Source organism: Phyllostomus hastatus, unplaced genomic scaffold (assembly GCF_019186645.2).
Source record: "Phyllostomus hastatus isolate PE091 unplaced genomic scaffold, TTU_PhHast_1.1 phas_contig_17, whole genome shotgun sequence".
Taxonomy (NCBI): domain Eukaryota; kingdom Metazoa; phylum Chordata; class Mammalia; order Chiroptera; family Phyllostomidae; genus Phyllostomus; species Phyllostomus hastatus.
In genome coordinates, this window is record NW_025333664.1 from 18592329 (window position 1) to 18607545 (window position 15217).

Genomic DNA, 15217 nt, shown 5'->3' on the forward strand with positions numbered 1-15217 from the left:
CTGCTCCTGGAATGGATGGAAAAATTAATGGAACAGATTTTGGCTCCCAACTCTACACATTAATTCATATATAAAAGTTATTTGGGCCTTAACCCATTTGCTGCCCACGGCAGCTCCTCAGTCCCAGATCCCAGTTCAGCTACCGGGCTTGCTTTGGAATCATGGAATCCCTGATTTGGAAGGAACTTGGAAGGTCCCGTGGTCCAGCCCTGGTCCAGAACTTGACTCCCTGTCTCAACTTTCCAGTCGGACTGTGTCCACACGGGCCCTGTGTGATTGCCTCCAGCAGGAGATGGCCCCGGCCTCTGAGTCACGTCCTGTCCTCACGAGTACTCGTCACACACCGCGCGCCACTTGTGTACGATGCTGCGCGTCAGAGGGCTGGATCAGTCCGTCACGTCTGCAATGTCCCCAGCCCTCACCTTCTGGCCATCGGCCTCTTTCACTGACTGCACCGCCCGCCCCCCTCCCCCGCCTTCAAGATAAAATCCAGGCCCCTCAGAGGCAGCAAGGCTCTTCTGCGTGTGACTTGTGCTCGTGTCTGTGAGTCTCTGACGCATTTCTTTCCTGAACCAACTGACCCACTCGGGGTTACGGGAGAGACCACCCTGCATGTTTCCTCTACCTGGATTCTCTCCTTAGGGAAGGAGTCCTGCGTGTTGTCAAACGCCCCTTCTCCTGTCCATGCCGGTGGCATCCTCCGGGGAAGCTGCTTTTACTCGCCCACCCTCCATCCTGCGCTGGGAGCTCCTTCAGAGTGGGCCCTGTGTTGGGGTCCTGGCCTTTGTTTCTCCAGCGCCCAGCAGGGTGCCTGCCTCGTGGTGGGCATCGACAGGTGTAAGCTTAGATAAATGAAAGAAGGAATGAGTGACTAAATCACCAATCGTTATCATGACGAGCCTCCCAAAAGCCCCTTTCTGGACTGTTCTCTCAGTCTGACCTACAGTTCAGCGCGTTCTCACAGTTCCGTACGAGGACCTGGAGTGTGCCGTGTGTGGCCCAGGCTTTTCCTGTTGCGCGTTGTTACTATACAAAGCGAGCGAGGGACAGGATTTCCTGTCCTCGGGGAGACTGGCCTCTAGGAATACTTTTGTCATTTATTTGCCCTCTGTGTACTTCCAGAAAGGACCACAGAAAATCAAGAGACACGGTTATAGTAAAATTGCAAAACAATTAAAGTTTAGAAGATAAGATACAAGCACTGGTAGGCAGGAGAAGGAAAATAATCCTGTTTCCTAACGTGATCATTTTAACCTCGGCTGCTAATACCAACTTTCATGTGACTTTTTGGGTGACGTGTGAAGTGTTTTTAATGTGTCATTCACAGCAGCCCTATAACTAGGTATTGTCCTCCTCGTCCTTGTCCCTGGGCACGAGGGAGGGGACTCGCCCGTGGGTCGCCCAGGGTGTGAAGGGCCAGAAGTGCCCCAGCCCACGCCTCCCACGCGCAGGGCCCTTGCTCTCCCCCATCTCCCTGCCTCGTGGGTCGGGGAGGAATTCTGCAGCAGGGCCTGAGCTGCTCTGAGCTTCCTGGCAGCCGAAGGCAGAAACGGGAAGGCCTTCACGTTCTGTAGTTCCCGCCGTCACGTGAGAGGAAGCGCACTTCCTCGTCAGAAGAAACGAGTGTTTTCCTGACTCTTCAGAGAAGAAGAATGTCTTCCAGGGGTTTTGCATGGGAAATACTGAACAATGTAGTGAATAATAGTACCCTTAGGATTGAATTTTACCTAGAAATTAGAAAATCATAAGCAATTGCTATTTCTCCCATCAAGCTAAGATTCAGGCCCAGGCCACAATTCAGCCGATATAGTTTGCACTTCTGTTCTGTGCCAGACACTGCTCGGTATGTCCACCTGCTTTCTCATGCAGTCCTCAGTGGCAGCTCTGTGAGGTGAGGGCTGTGAAAAACCAGAGAGCGCTCCTGGGAGCTGGGAGACGGCGCTGTCTGGCGGGTGAGGGGAGCTTGAAGAGAAGAACCCTCTTTTCCCCAAGTGTGCCCTGCAGTGCCCTAGGAGATAGACGGGGTGGGGGTCGATGCCCCCACCGTGCCGTGGGGAACCAGGGCCACTGAGGAGAAACCACCGACTGCCGCCAGGAGACCCTGTGGCAGCGCTGACCGTCCACCTCTTCGGAGCCGACCCATCGCTCTCAGTGCGCCTCCGCTGTGCCTGCACGGGGTCGGTCCGGTGGGGGACTCCACCCAGCGATTCTCCGCCATGGACTGTGGCTGGTGCGCCACGGGAGTCTTGAAGACATGCAGTGCCTGGCTCGTCGGGCACTGACCCCTTTTCCCTTAGACCAGCAAGCAAAAAATGACAGCGGCCAACACAACAGGAGCCGTCCGGTGTGAATGAATCAAAAGCACACCTATTTCTTTTGTCAGATGGGCAAAAAATATAACATATTGTGTGCCGCAGAAAGTTTAGTGATTAGTTTATGTGTGCCATGTGATGAAAAAGGTTGAACATCGCTGCTTTAGACAATACAGATCCCCAGGGAGGGCAAGGGGATGGGGCAGGGGTGGACCTCAGGACAGTTAGGACGGGTGGGGGACTGGCTTTGTTGGGTATGGAAGGGACACTTGAAATCCTGAAGCCGGGTAGGCTCCCAGAGGTGAAGGGCAGAGGGCAGACCGGGGACCGGGGAGGGCAGGGGTGGGTGGCAGGAAGAGCAGGACCTGGCACAGGAGGAGGGTACGGAGCGGAGGCCGGGGGAGGCGAGAGCTCCCAGGAGGAGGCTGTCAGTGCTGAGTGCTGCAGGGAGTAAGCGGGCGAGCGTGAGGGCTTGAGACTATTTCAGGAACAGGAATTTTGAGAGGATACAGATTGCAAAGGATGTGGCAGCAGCTGAGGTGTCTTGGGAGGTGCCCAGCCGAGAAGAAGTGGAGAAAACTTGGGCAGGAGTCAGGAGAGCAGGGCGAAAACAAAGGCCTCAGCACAGGGTGATGCCGCAGGTGTGGGCGGGGAGGGGCGGAGTCTGGGGAACTGCGAAGTACTGAGTGGAAGGAAACTTCTCATAAACGTTAGGCGGTATTTATTATTATTTTTTATTATTAGTAATATTAGTGTTAGTATTATTTCCCTCTGGAAGTGGAAGCCAGGACTTGAGAACAGGGGCTGGGCTTTGGAGGGGAGGAGGGAACCATTGCCTGAGACCAGAAGCTGGAGGACGGGTGGGGGACCAGGGGTTTCAGAGGTGGGGGCTGAGAAGGCAGGGGCAGCTCATGCTGGTCTAGGTGCCCAGAGAATCTAGTTGTTCTGCCATTTGGGTGAGGGGGGAGGGAAGGGCACCTGGCCGCTTCGTGGGCAGAGAGCTGGGCAGTCCCAAAGTGTCCGGACTCTCCCCCTGGGAGCAGCCCTCCTATACTCGTTGCCGTGGTACTGCCTGCGTCCAAGCGCCTTGTCCGCACCGCGTCCCACCGTGCCTTGACCCCCTCCCACCCCCGCACTGGGTTTGGCCTGGGGCCCCTGGCCGTAGTCCTCCACCCACGTACCCCTGGCTGGGTGTTAACTTACCCTTCACAAGTTTTTCCGGGCTTCCAGGTGGCTTCCCTTGAGCCATGCTGGCGAGCCTAGGACCAGACCCTGCCCCGGTCAAGGACCCCTCCTGCTCCTGCTGGAAGAAAAGGTCCTGGAGGTCCTGACTGGGGCATTTCCAGGAAGGACGTCTCCACGCACTGACTGACCTGTAACGTCAAGGAGTGACGGAATACAGTGTGAGTGCCCTGAGGGGCCTGGAGGCCTCCAGGCCAGCCCTCCTGCTGCACAGCCGGCAGCTGAGGCCCTGAGCGGCTCCCTGGACGTTTCAGTCAGGAGCCAGACCCAGGGGCCTGTGCTGGCTTGCTCCTTCCCTCGTCCCCTCCCTGTGGCCCAAAACAGCCCCTGCAGTTCCAGGTCGCCACCTGGGAAAGAGCCTGCCACAGGGCTGTCGCCCTGGTAGGGGTGGGCGGTGGGGAAGAGGTTCCTCTAAGGTCCCAGGATGGGTCATGAGCTCTACACCCACGCACCTGGTTTATACCTCGGCCTAATCTGTGGCTTAGAGTTATTTATGAGTCTGCCTTCCCCACTAAAGTGAGTTCCTTCAGGGCAGAGACGGAGTCTTACTCACCTTGGAACCGCCCCACCGGCCTGAAGTGGGCACTAGGTGCATGCAGGGCAGATCGGGTGGACCGGGAGGGTGGGGGAGGGGGAGAAGAGGAGGCCAAATGGCCCACCACTGAATGGGATGGGATGGAGAGGGTGCAGGGAAGGATGTGAGGGGAAGGTGAGACCCTGCTGCCACCGTTCTCATGCCTCAGGGTCCCGAGTGCCCAGGAAGGTGCTCATACTTGTCTGTGTGCGAAGTGGAGAGAGGACCTTGCCTCCTGTGGCCTGGGATGACAGTCTGGGTCCGAGAGCCGCACTCCATGGGCAAGGCCGGAGCCTGGGTTGCTCTCAGGGCCCCTTTGGGCCAGAAGGGGCCCCAGCTTGAGGCACTCCGTCACTGCTCCGTTTGTCTTGGCCAAGCCCCTGCCCTCGTGGCTGCAAGAGCTCTGGAACCAGCATGCACTGTGCTGCTGCTCCTCTCGGTCAGTCGGTCAGTCACTCGACACAGAGTAGCCCGTTGATCCCTCACAATGACCTGGGGAGAGAGGTGGTGCTGGTTGAGGTTCACAGATTCCACTGCCACTGCACTCAGCTGTGATCGCCAGGCTCAGGAAGTGCCAGAGCCAGCCTCTGCAGCACGCAAGGACAGCGCGCCTGCCGGGGCTGTTACTGGGAGTCTGGTGCTTCTTGCCGCTCTCCCCTGGGGACCGCCTCCTAAGCTACCCCGCAGTGCCACTCTGGGACTCGTGCCAGCCTCCGTGCTGTCGTCTCCACAGTGAGAGGCGGCACTTCAGCAAGGCCCTCTTCCGAGTACGCCCAGGTGGCCCTTCTGACAGTCCTTCCTGCCTACAACCGCCCCCACCTCCCTCCACGGCTGTGCCCCTGCCCCCCTAGTCCTCCAGCCTGGAACAGTCTGCTTGTCGCTCTGCACGTGTCGAAATCCTTCTCATCCTCGAACACCCGGCTCGAGCCAGTGGCACTTGCCACTAGGCCCTGTGTCTCTAGATCTGCAGTCGATGTGCTTTGACTCTGGGGAGCTGGGCACACTCTGGCTTCCCTCCTGGCCCTGGCTGCTTCTCCCCAGGAGTCTTATCTCCCCTGACCCAGAAGTGCCACGTTGAAGGTGTGTGGCAGTGTGGCCCCAGGGCAGCCCGCACCTGGAGGCCTGCAGCCCAGCCTCTGCTCCCCCTACCAGGCGCCACTCAGCTTGTTAGAGACAAGGCTAAATGTCCCCTAGGATGGCAGAATGATGCCAGGCAGGCGCCTGACACACCTCCTGGACAGAAAGATATTTTTTTACCTTCCTCTTAATAACTATTATTAAGGGGCCTGTACCCAGCACACTGTAGGCAGGGTCTGGGCTGAGCTATCTGCATGGTTCCCATCTCCCTGGCCCCCACCCCTAGGCCAGGCCCATGGCCAGAGTCTGCCTGTCTCCCCTCCTGTTGCCCTTTACCCACTCAGCCCAGAGGGAGAGGCTGCCATTCCTGCAGCCCCGGGGGGATATGGTTTGATGTACACGCTTTCATTAACGGGAGGCCGGGGTCCCTTGACTCAGTCTTCCCATCCCTGCCCTTAGCTGAGCTCCCTCGGACCAAAGTTAGGGCCCAAGACCACAGCCGCGCAGGCACTCATGCACACAGACAGATCTGCGCCGACACAAACGGACTCTGCACACGAGTGTGTACACACAGATGCACACGCAGGTGAATACACACTCATTGACGTGCAGGTAGAGAGTTAAAGACAGCCAGGCAGATGCACAAACACCGCAGTACGTGCACGGACGTACACATGCACAGGTACATTTCTGCATAGGTGGAGGCATGTACATTAAACCTTACACAATTGCCAATATTCAGTGTCTTTTACTAAGAAAAAGTGGAATATAATACAAACGTGGACATAGAGGGAAACATACAAAAATACAGAGCCAAAGTCACACACCCGAGTTCGAGCAGCATTATTCCCAATAGTCAAGTGGCGGAAACAACCCAGTGTCCATCAGTGGGTGAATGGATGAACAATGTGGTATATGCACACAGTGGAATATTATTCAGCCCTCAAAAGGAAGGAGATTTTTTAAAAGATTTTATGTTTAGAGCAAGGGGAAGAGAGGGAGAGAAACGTCAATGTTTGTGAGAGACACGTTGATTGGTTTCCTCTCACATACCCACTCTGGGGGCCTGGCCCGCAACCCAGGCATGTGCCCTGACTGGGAATCGAACCCTTTCAGTTTGCAGGCCAGCGCTCAATCCACTAAGCCACATCAGCCAGGGCAAAAGGAAGGAAATTCTGACACAGGCCACAACAGGGAAGAACCTTAAGGATATGATGCTAAGTGGAATAAGCCAGCCACAAAAACGACAAATTCTGCATGATTCCACTGACGTGAGGTAGCTAGCGCAGTCAAGTTCATAGAGACCGAAAGTAGAGTGGTGTTTGCCGGGGTCTGGAGACGAGGGGGATGGGGAATTATTGTTTCACGGGTCCAGGGTTTCAGTTCCGCAGGATGAAGCGAGTTCTGGAGACGGAGGGCGGTGATGGTTGCACAACAGTGTGAGTGTACTTAATGCCACTGAACTGTAAATGGTTAAGATTAAACTATATGTTACGGGCATTTTACCACAATTAAAAATAATTTTTAAAAATACATACCATCAGGTAGACGGATGGTGCTGAGAGATAAACACAGAAACTCAGCAGCACAGAGCCGTGGCTGCCTCCCCTCCTGGGAGCGCCCCTCCCACGCAGACAAGGCCCTGGGTCTCCCCTTAAACACACCTGGGGACAAGGCCCTAATGAAGGCCCTGCCACCTGGCTGCCCCGGAGCTCATCACCTGCCCACAGTCTGGCCTTGCTTACTCAGCCTCCTGCCTCTCACACAGCCTCCCCACCCCCAGGGGAGGGTCTCCTTGGAGTTCCTGGTGTCCCAGTTTCTGCTCCTGCCTCTGAGATAGTGTTCCAGCATTTCATCTCTGGGCCTGTGTCTTTCCCCGCCTTGTTACACTTTCCACATCTAGACTCCTTGAAGACAGAGCCCAGCCCCATTCATCTTTGATCCCAGGGCTCAGGTCGATGCAGGGGCCCTGCCCACGCCCCTGTGCACGTGTGGGGCCCTGTGTGAAACTCTGTGGATGTGAAAGAGCGTGTGCTCGGACTGGATCACAGACCAGATACACCAATTGCAGTCAGTGCTAAACAGGGTCAGGAGACATGGTGTGGGGTCTCCTGGCCATCCTCACTGGACCGCGTCCCTCCACAGAGAGGTGGTCCCTCCTGCCGGCACTGCACCATTGGGACCGCCTCTGCCTGGCCGGCCGCCCCAGCCCACTGCCGTCTTCTGCACCCCTGCTCCAGAACAAAACCTCCCACCTGTGCATCTGAGAACTCTGGGGCTCTGGCCCTTAAGAGCGGAGATAAGAAACCTGCCAGCCCTGTTTGCCTTCTGACTTTGTAGTTCGTTTTCTGCGCCCCCCTCCCCCATTCTCTGAAACACCCTTCCTCACTAACCATCTAATACTCAGCTCCTGAGGCGGGGAGGAAGGTTGCGGTCTGGTCCCCAGCAGGCCAAGAGCTTCCCTGGAGTTGAGGGTGTTCGAAATGCAGCCATCTGGAAGAGCATTTGTTGCGGGGCGGGGGGTGGGGGGGTGCTCAGCACCCTGCCCCAGATGCACCATGTCGTTTGCTACAAAGGCAGGCTCCAGAGAGCCTACCCAGACCTTCTGGAACAGAATCTCAGCTGGCTGGGGCCTAGGGACCTGCATTTCACACATCCTGGCTATTCTTGGGGACTACGGGGTGAGAGCCACTGCTCTAGACCCTCGGAGGATGGGCTCAGTGCTGGGGTGGGGGTGGGACGGGTGACTGAGTGCCACAGCTGTGGAGGCGGAGAGTGGCAGGGCCGCATGGGAGCAAAGGGGGGCCTCGATGGGGGCAGACAGGCCGTGTTCTTCGCGGTTCTGTGTGACACTCCCTTCAGCTCTCCTTTAGCGCCTGTGTGCAGGGGCGCCGAGGCTCACAATACACCCGTCACGGGACGTCTGGGGCTACGGCCGGTCTCCCAGTGGGTGTTTGGGTCTGTTTACATGTGATCAAGCGTGCGGTCTGCACACGTCAATCTGCAGTCTACGTGTGTCTTGTTAGCTCTCAGTCTGTCGGTCAGCCTGCTGTGCTTGTGTGTTTGTCTCTATCTCGATGTCCTGAGTCATTCATCTGCCCTAGTGTTTGTGTGTACACGTGTGTGTGTGCCCCTGAGCTGGGTCACAATACAACCTCCAGGGGGGCCTCTGAAGAAAGGTCAGTGTTGGAAGGAAACTTGCTAGGAGCCTGGTGGGGATGGGGCGGGCAATGCTGGGGCAGGGTAGGGGGGGGCGGAACAGGAGTGTGCGGAGGGCCTACCACTGACGTTTTCCTGGGAGGGCAAGTCCCAACAGCAGGCGGACAGGTGAGGCTGACCCAACAGGTTCCAGAAGCCAGGGGCAATGGGGCGGAGCATAGCTCTCTGACATAGAGCAGCAACGGGGGCCTGCCGCACACACAGGGCAGGCAGGCAGGAGCCGGGTTTGCTGGTCTCTTCTTCCTGGTGCAGCCAGCTTGGGGTGCAGGCCATGGGGCCTGCTGGAGGGTGACAGCAGCCCAGTGGGCAAGCATGTTTGGGGGCCTGGCAGCCCAGGGCATGGCAGGACCTCTTCGGGGCAGGGTGGAGGAGCTGAAGCAGCCCTGGTGGCGGGAGAGCTCACCGCTGGTGCTGCAGCACAGCGAGGCAGCCCGGCTGGCGGCCGACGCCCTCCTGGAGCGGGGCGAGGCTGCCTACCTGCGGGTGATCTCGGAGGAGCGGGAACTGCCCTTCCTGAGCGCCCTGGATGTGGACTACATAACCAGCCATGTGCGCGGGGGCCCTGAGCTTGGTGAGGCCCAGGGACTGGAGGCTGCAGGGCCTGACCGCCTCAGCCTGCTCTCTGAAGTCACCTCGGGCACTTACTTTCCCATGGCCTCTGACATAGACCCCCCGGACCTGGACTTGGGGTGGCCCGAGATCCCACAGGCCACGGGCTTCAGCCCCACCCAGGCTGTGGTCCACTTTCAGCGGGACAAGACCAAGAACATCAAAGACCTCCTGCGGTTCCTCTTCAGCCAGGCCCGCAAGGTAAGGACATCATCTCTTCAGACATCCATTTCACAGGTGTGAAAACTGAGGTCCCGGGAGGGAAGGGATGAGCCCAAGGACAGACACACCATAGCTCAGCTGCAGCATCGGGACTCGAACTTCTGCCTGCCACACCTGCTGCCAGACCGCAAGCTCTTCTTAGAGGGCGAGCTGTGTCATATTTATCTTGGTAACCCTTTGGCACTCGGACATTATGGGTAAGCATAGACCAAGGGATGGCCCTCAGGGACTCCACAGACGCCCTAAAAATGCATGCAATGTAGTGCCTATTGCAGAGAGGGGTCCTCTTGCATCTTTCCTGGGAGAGGATGTATGGCCTTCATCAGATTCTCAGAAAGGTTTCTGATCCCCAAACTAAGAACACCAACCTGGCTGAACATCTGAGCCACCCTCTGCCTCACATAAGAGGGAACTGAGGCCAGAGAGGGCCTGGGACGTGCTCAGGAAGGTCCTGGCAGTTGGTGGAGTAGAGCCCAGGGCCCAGAGCTGGAGGAAGGGTCCTGACTCAGGCACAGCCCTGCCTCCTGCTGTTTCTCCTGGTGGGCCTAAGGCGGACGCCCCCGGGCAGGATGTGTGGGAGGTTGGCTCCAGTGTGCTTGTCTGAGGGAGCAGCCCCGAGGGAGGGCATCTGTCTCGTAGAGCAGGAGCCAGGATACTGGGATCACATTGGTACCTTCGGAGTCGCCCTGGCAGGCCAGCCTCTGCCCTGGGCATGGGTGGGCCAGGCCTGATTGGCACAGGGAGTAGGGTAATTAGTGAAGTGGCTGCTGTGGTCACCCCTGCGCCTTTGATCTTTCCAGCTGGTCCTTGTTCCCCCTGCCCCTGGTCAGGCCTGTGCCATGGACCAGGGCATCCCCCAGCGTTTTGCCTCCTCACCCCCCCATCTAGACCCTCCACCTCTGGGCCAGAAGCCAGGCTTCTGCTCCAGGCTGCCACTGACTTTGACTAACCTAGGGAAGGCTTCCTTTTCCTGCTGCCCGATGCCCACTGCCCTCATCTGTTAAGGAGGCAGGAGGAAACGAACATTTATGGAGCTACTCCGAGATGTACGATAGCTATCATTACCTCCGTTTAGTGGATGAAGAAGCAGGGGCTTCCAGAGGTGAAGCAACTCGCCCAAGGCCATGTCCTCAGGGAGGAGCAGAGTGCAGGTTTGAACCCAGTTCCGTGTGGCTAGAGCCGGAAGCCTTTGATCTGCCCCTCCTGTCCCTCAGCGTGGATCGGGAGAAGAGGTTCTCACAGCAGATGTATGAAATGGGAAGGGTAGGAAAGGACAGTTGGGGGCCTGGTGTTGCCACAGGTTTTTCAGGGCTTCTCTGAGGCAGCCCATTGTATGAGGGAGGCCACAAGCCCTGGAGGAGACAACCTGGTCCCAGCTGGCATGGGTGGAAGTAGGGGAGTCCATAGGTGTAAGGGGTCAGGCAGACCTCTGTAGCTGCACAGGGAAACTGAGGCAGGTCCAGCAAAGGACATTCAAGACTGCAGTGTCTGGCATGCAGCTCTGACCCTTGAGAAAGGAACCTCAGACAGACAGTTGCTGGGCCAGAGCTAGGGCCGGAGCTAGTGAGGGGATTGGGAGGACCAGACTGGGAATTGGAGTCTGGATTCTGCCTCTGACGCCTTCCCCACTCTGGGCCTGGTTTCTCCACAGGGAGAGGGAAGCCCTAGATTGTGCAGCCGATCCACAGACATCTTTGAGACTCTGTTGCCAGATACACACTGTGTCCTCAGAAAAAAATGCACACAGAGCCTTTCGTACAACTTCTGGGGCTTTAAGACAGTGAAACCTCCCTGTGTCTAAAGTAAGAGCCGCTGGGCGAGGTCGCGGCTGAAAGCACTTCTGTTCAGGTTTTCTCGCAGGGTCTGGCCTCCTGCTTTTCGCCCCAGTGCTCTTTTCCTGGGGTCCCTGGCATTGCTCCCGACAAGGCTGGGCCTCCTCTCCCTCCCCCAGGTGGTGGCTGTGGTGATGGACGTGTTCACCGACATGGAGCTCCTGTGCGACCTCATGGAGGCCTCGAGCCGGCGCGGCGTCCCCGTCTACCTGCTCCTGGCTCAGGAGCACCTGGGCCACTTTCTGGAGATGTGCTACAAGATGGACCTCAATGGGGGGCACCTGCTGGTCAGTGAGCGACCGGGGCAGTAACCAGGGGGTGGGGCGGGGGTTAGGGAGGGCAGAAGAGGCCGTTGGGTGGTCAGTGAGCAGTGGGGGTCAGTGGGAGTGGGGGAACGGCTTCCCTTAGCTGATTAAGACCAGAGACCCCGTGGGATGTAGACACGGCTCGAGTCCCTTTCTCTTAAGGTCACCCCCCAACCTTTGTCCCTCCTTGGCTCAGAACATGCGTGTACGGAGCACGTGTGGGGACACATACTGCAGCAAGGCAGGCCGCCGCTTCACGGGGCAGGCCCTGGAGAAGTTCGTCATCGTGGACTGTGAGCAGGTGGTGGCAGGCAGCTACAGGTGAGCAAGTGGGACAGAGGGCGAGGGGCCCGGGGCTGGGCCAGTCTGGCTGGCGAGCGTGCCTGGGGTGTGGACTTCCTTCACTCACCCACCTCTGCCAGCATGGGCTGAGCGGCTGCCCATGCCAGGCACCATGCAGGGTGCAGGGGGTAGCGTGGGCAGCAAGACTGCCCCTGGCAAGGTCCTGGAGGCTCTGTGGAAGGATTACTTAAATGCCATTGGCACAGAAAATAACTATTTTACCTTGGAACTGGAGGGACCTCAGGGAACCTTGCCTCTGGTCCATTTTACAGATGGGGAGGTTGAGGCCCTGAGGTGGGCAACCATGTGCCCAAGCCCACTAAACTGGGCTAGGATTCATACAGACTCTGGGGTCAGAGCCCTGCCCCCTCACTTGGGCCCTCGTGGTGATGGCGTTGTCTTGGTGTGCTCTTCTGGCTGAGACTCCTGCCTGGGCCCAGGGCCGTGCACTTGGCCTCCTGACCCCGATGCTCTGCCCCCAGCTTCACCTGGCTCTGCAGCCAGGCCCACACTAGCATGGTGCTGCAGCTGAGGGGCCGCATCGTGGAAGACTTTGACCGGGAGTTTCGCTGTCTGTATGCCGAGTCTCGGCCCGTGGAGGGCTTCTGCAGCGGTGAAGACCCCAGGGCGCCGTGCCCTCCTCCGGTGGCCCTGACCTTCGTGCCCAGCATCCCGAGCCCTGTGTCCTCACCACCCTCCAGCACCAGCCTCAGCAGCATCAAGCGCTCCCCTCTCATGGGCCGCTCCTCCTACCTCGCTCTACCAGGAGGCGGTGGCTGCAGTGACACGGGTATGGGGTCCACATCCCCAGGCTCTGCTTGTCGCAAGGCCAGTGGCCAGCCCTCCCTACAGCGCCAGCTGTCAGATCCTAACCGTGGCTCCCCTCCAGGGCCCTACAGGGCCAACCTGGGCAAGCTGGGGGCTTCCCCCTGGTCCCAGTCCTCCCCTGCCCTCAACCACAATAGCAACAGCCACTTGACTCCAGCAGTGGGGTCACCTCTGCCTACTCGCCAGCGCTCCTTCCTCCCCTTGTCCCGGGGTGTCATCACCCTCTCCCGGCTCCCAGAGAATGGGTTCCCAGGAAGTCAGGAGCCTAGCCCCCCACGAGGTCGCAGGGTACCTGGCACAGGCCTGGAGACCGTGGAGGAGAAGAAGGGGTCTCTGAGTCAGAGCCATGGCCAGCTGGACCTCCTCATCCCCTTCCCCAGAGCCCGAGAAGCAGGAGGCCCTGATCCTGGGGTTACCTCCAACTCAGACCCCGTTTGGCCTGGGGAGCATGCCCGAGAGGACAGGAGGTTATCCTCAACCCAGAAACACAACCAGCTGGATCTCCTGCCCCGGGCTCAAGGTGCTGGGTGTGCTCCTGAGCCAAGTCCCCCCAGGCCTGGCAATGGGACCCCTGAGGATAAGAGGCTGCCTCCAAACCACAGCCATGGCCAATTGGACCTCCTGGTACAGTACCCCAAGGCTAGGGGCTCCAGAGTGCTCCCTGAAGCCAACTCCTCAGCCAGGGCTGGCAAGCAGGGTCCAGATGAGCGACGGCAGACCTTGGGCCACAGCCAGCTGGACCTCATCACAAAGTTTGGCCCATTCCGGGGCGAGGGGCCTGGACCCAATAGTGTCCCAGGACCAAGCCATGCTCGCAAGCCTGGAGTGGGCTCTGGGGATGAGAAGCGGCTGACTCTGGGCCACAGCCAGCTGGACCTCATCACCAAGTATCATCAACTGCAGGGTGCCAGACAGGGACCTGAACATGACCTCCCCGGGAGCCCCACAGGTGGCCATCGCAGTGGCAGTAGCAATGGCCCATTTGAGGATGAGAAACGGATGACCCTGGGCCATAGCAAACTGGACCTCATCACTAAGTACAACAAGTCCAAGTTCAAGGTGCTCCGAAGCCGCTTTGAGTCCTAGTCTTGCTCCCAGCAGGGATATGTCCCTCCTCCGTCTGCTGAGACTCTAGATCCTAGACTTTGGGGTGGAAGCTCAGGCAGACGTGGCACGGGGAGGAGAGGGTGGCTAGAAGCCCAGGTTAGACAAACCCTGGGCTCAGGATTCTTGCTCACTACACACACACACACACACACACACACACACACGAGGACATACACATGGGGAAACAGAACCCACAGTTAATGGCATTTTTCACTGTTACTACTTCTCATTCTTTATCTTCAGCCCTACAAGACAGACCTCCAGTAGATAAAACACCCTAGGGTCATAGGTGTAATCTTCCCTATTTTATAAACATGGAAGCTGAGGCCCAGAGAGTTGATGATTTGCTTGGAATCAGGTCTAAGTAAGTGCCAGAGTAGGCACCCACGCCTGTGTCTCTAACTCTTACGACTGGTTTTGACACAGACACAACACACAATATCAACAATTCATATGTCCCCATGCACACGAAATACACACATCACACGGATGCCTCAAATGCCTGCACAATACACGTAGCACACCAGCAGGGTTCATGTCCACAGGCTGCACACCCGTACACGCCATCATGTCGTTTGGCTAAACAAATGGCTACAGAAAATATGCATTCATTCACACTGTAGACCCCTCAGGACCCACGGACCATAAATATGCACATAAACACACATATGCAGAGCATGTACCAACCAGTATTTTCTTGTACCTAGTTTGTGTACCCAGCCCTGCTGGGCATGCTGTAGGGCTGGCAAACGAATCAGACACAGCCCCCAGATTAAGTGCCTAAACCACTGGCCAGCAAGACAAGGCTAATTAATATCTAATGAAAAGCAAACCGATGACAAAGGATAGTAGAGAATGAAGCGCAGAGAGTCCCGGTGATGGTGGAGTGGTGAGGAAAATATTTTAGAGGAGGCAACCTTTGAGAAGGGCTTGAAGGATGGGGAGGGTTTGGACAGACGGAGGAGAGGCCGGAGGCATTCTGGTGAAGAGACACTGGGGAGGGGGCTGAGGGAGGGGTCTGAGATGAGTTGGGGAGGATGTAGAGGGTGTGCGGCACACGCACACACATGCACACACACATTTTGCTGAGTGTTCCTAGAAGCACAGGCTCTGACAAGTGGGTCCTTCTCCTGCGCTCACCACCTGCCTGAGACCGTGTAATACATGATACAAATCAATAAAAGCAGACATGTTATGACCCTGCTGCAGCTTGGTGTATCCCGAGGAAGGCGGAGTTATGGGATTGTGCCTCGGGGGCTGGGGAAGTGCACCATTTAGGGCAGTCACGGAGGACTCCCTGCAGGACTGCGGATGGCTACAGGAGGGCGGAGCGGGTAGGAAAGGGGCTCCAAGCACCCTCTGCCTTCACTGAGACATCCCGAGAGCTCTTGTGGCTTTTGTAGATCCTGCAAAATGTGTGTCAAGTGCATCCCATCCAAGACTGCATGTCCCTTGACCAGCACTATCTATCCCGGGTCAGAAAGTGGCTGCTGAGTGTGATCGAGCACATGCAGGGGGCACGTAGTGCCCCTACACCCTTGCCCACTC

At 57.7% G+C, this 15217-nt stretch overlaps 1 protein-coding gene across 1 annotated transcript; it reads left to right on the forward strand.

Moving 5' to 3' along the window:
- Positions 1 to 8621: 8621 nt before the first annotated feature.
- FAM83C (family with sequence similarity 83 member C) lies at positions 8622 to 14864 on the forward strand. Its single transcript, XM_045832629.1, has 5 exons — positions 8622 to 8995; positions 9092 to 9234; positions 11207 to 11374; positions 11589 to 11713; positions 12217 to 14864. The coding sequence occupies exons 1-5, from the start codon at positions 8737 to 8739 to the stop codon at positions 13646 to 13648; spliced, it is 2127 nt and encodes a 708-aa protein (XP_045688585.1). The 5' UTR covers positions 8622 to 8736; the 3' UTR covers positions 13649 to 14864.
- The last annotated feature ends 353 nt before the right edge of the window (positions 14865 to 15217 follow it).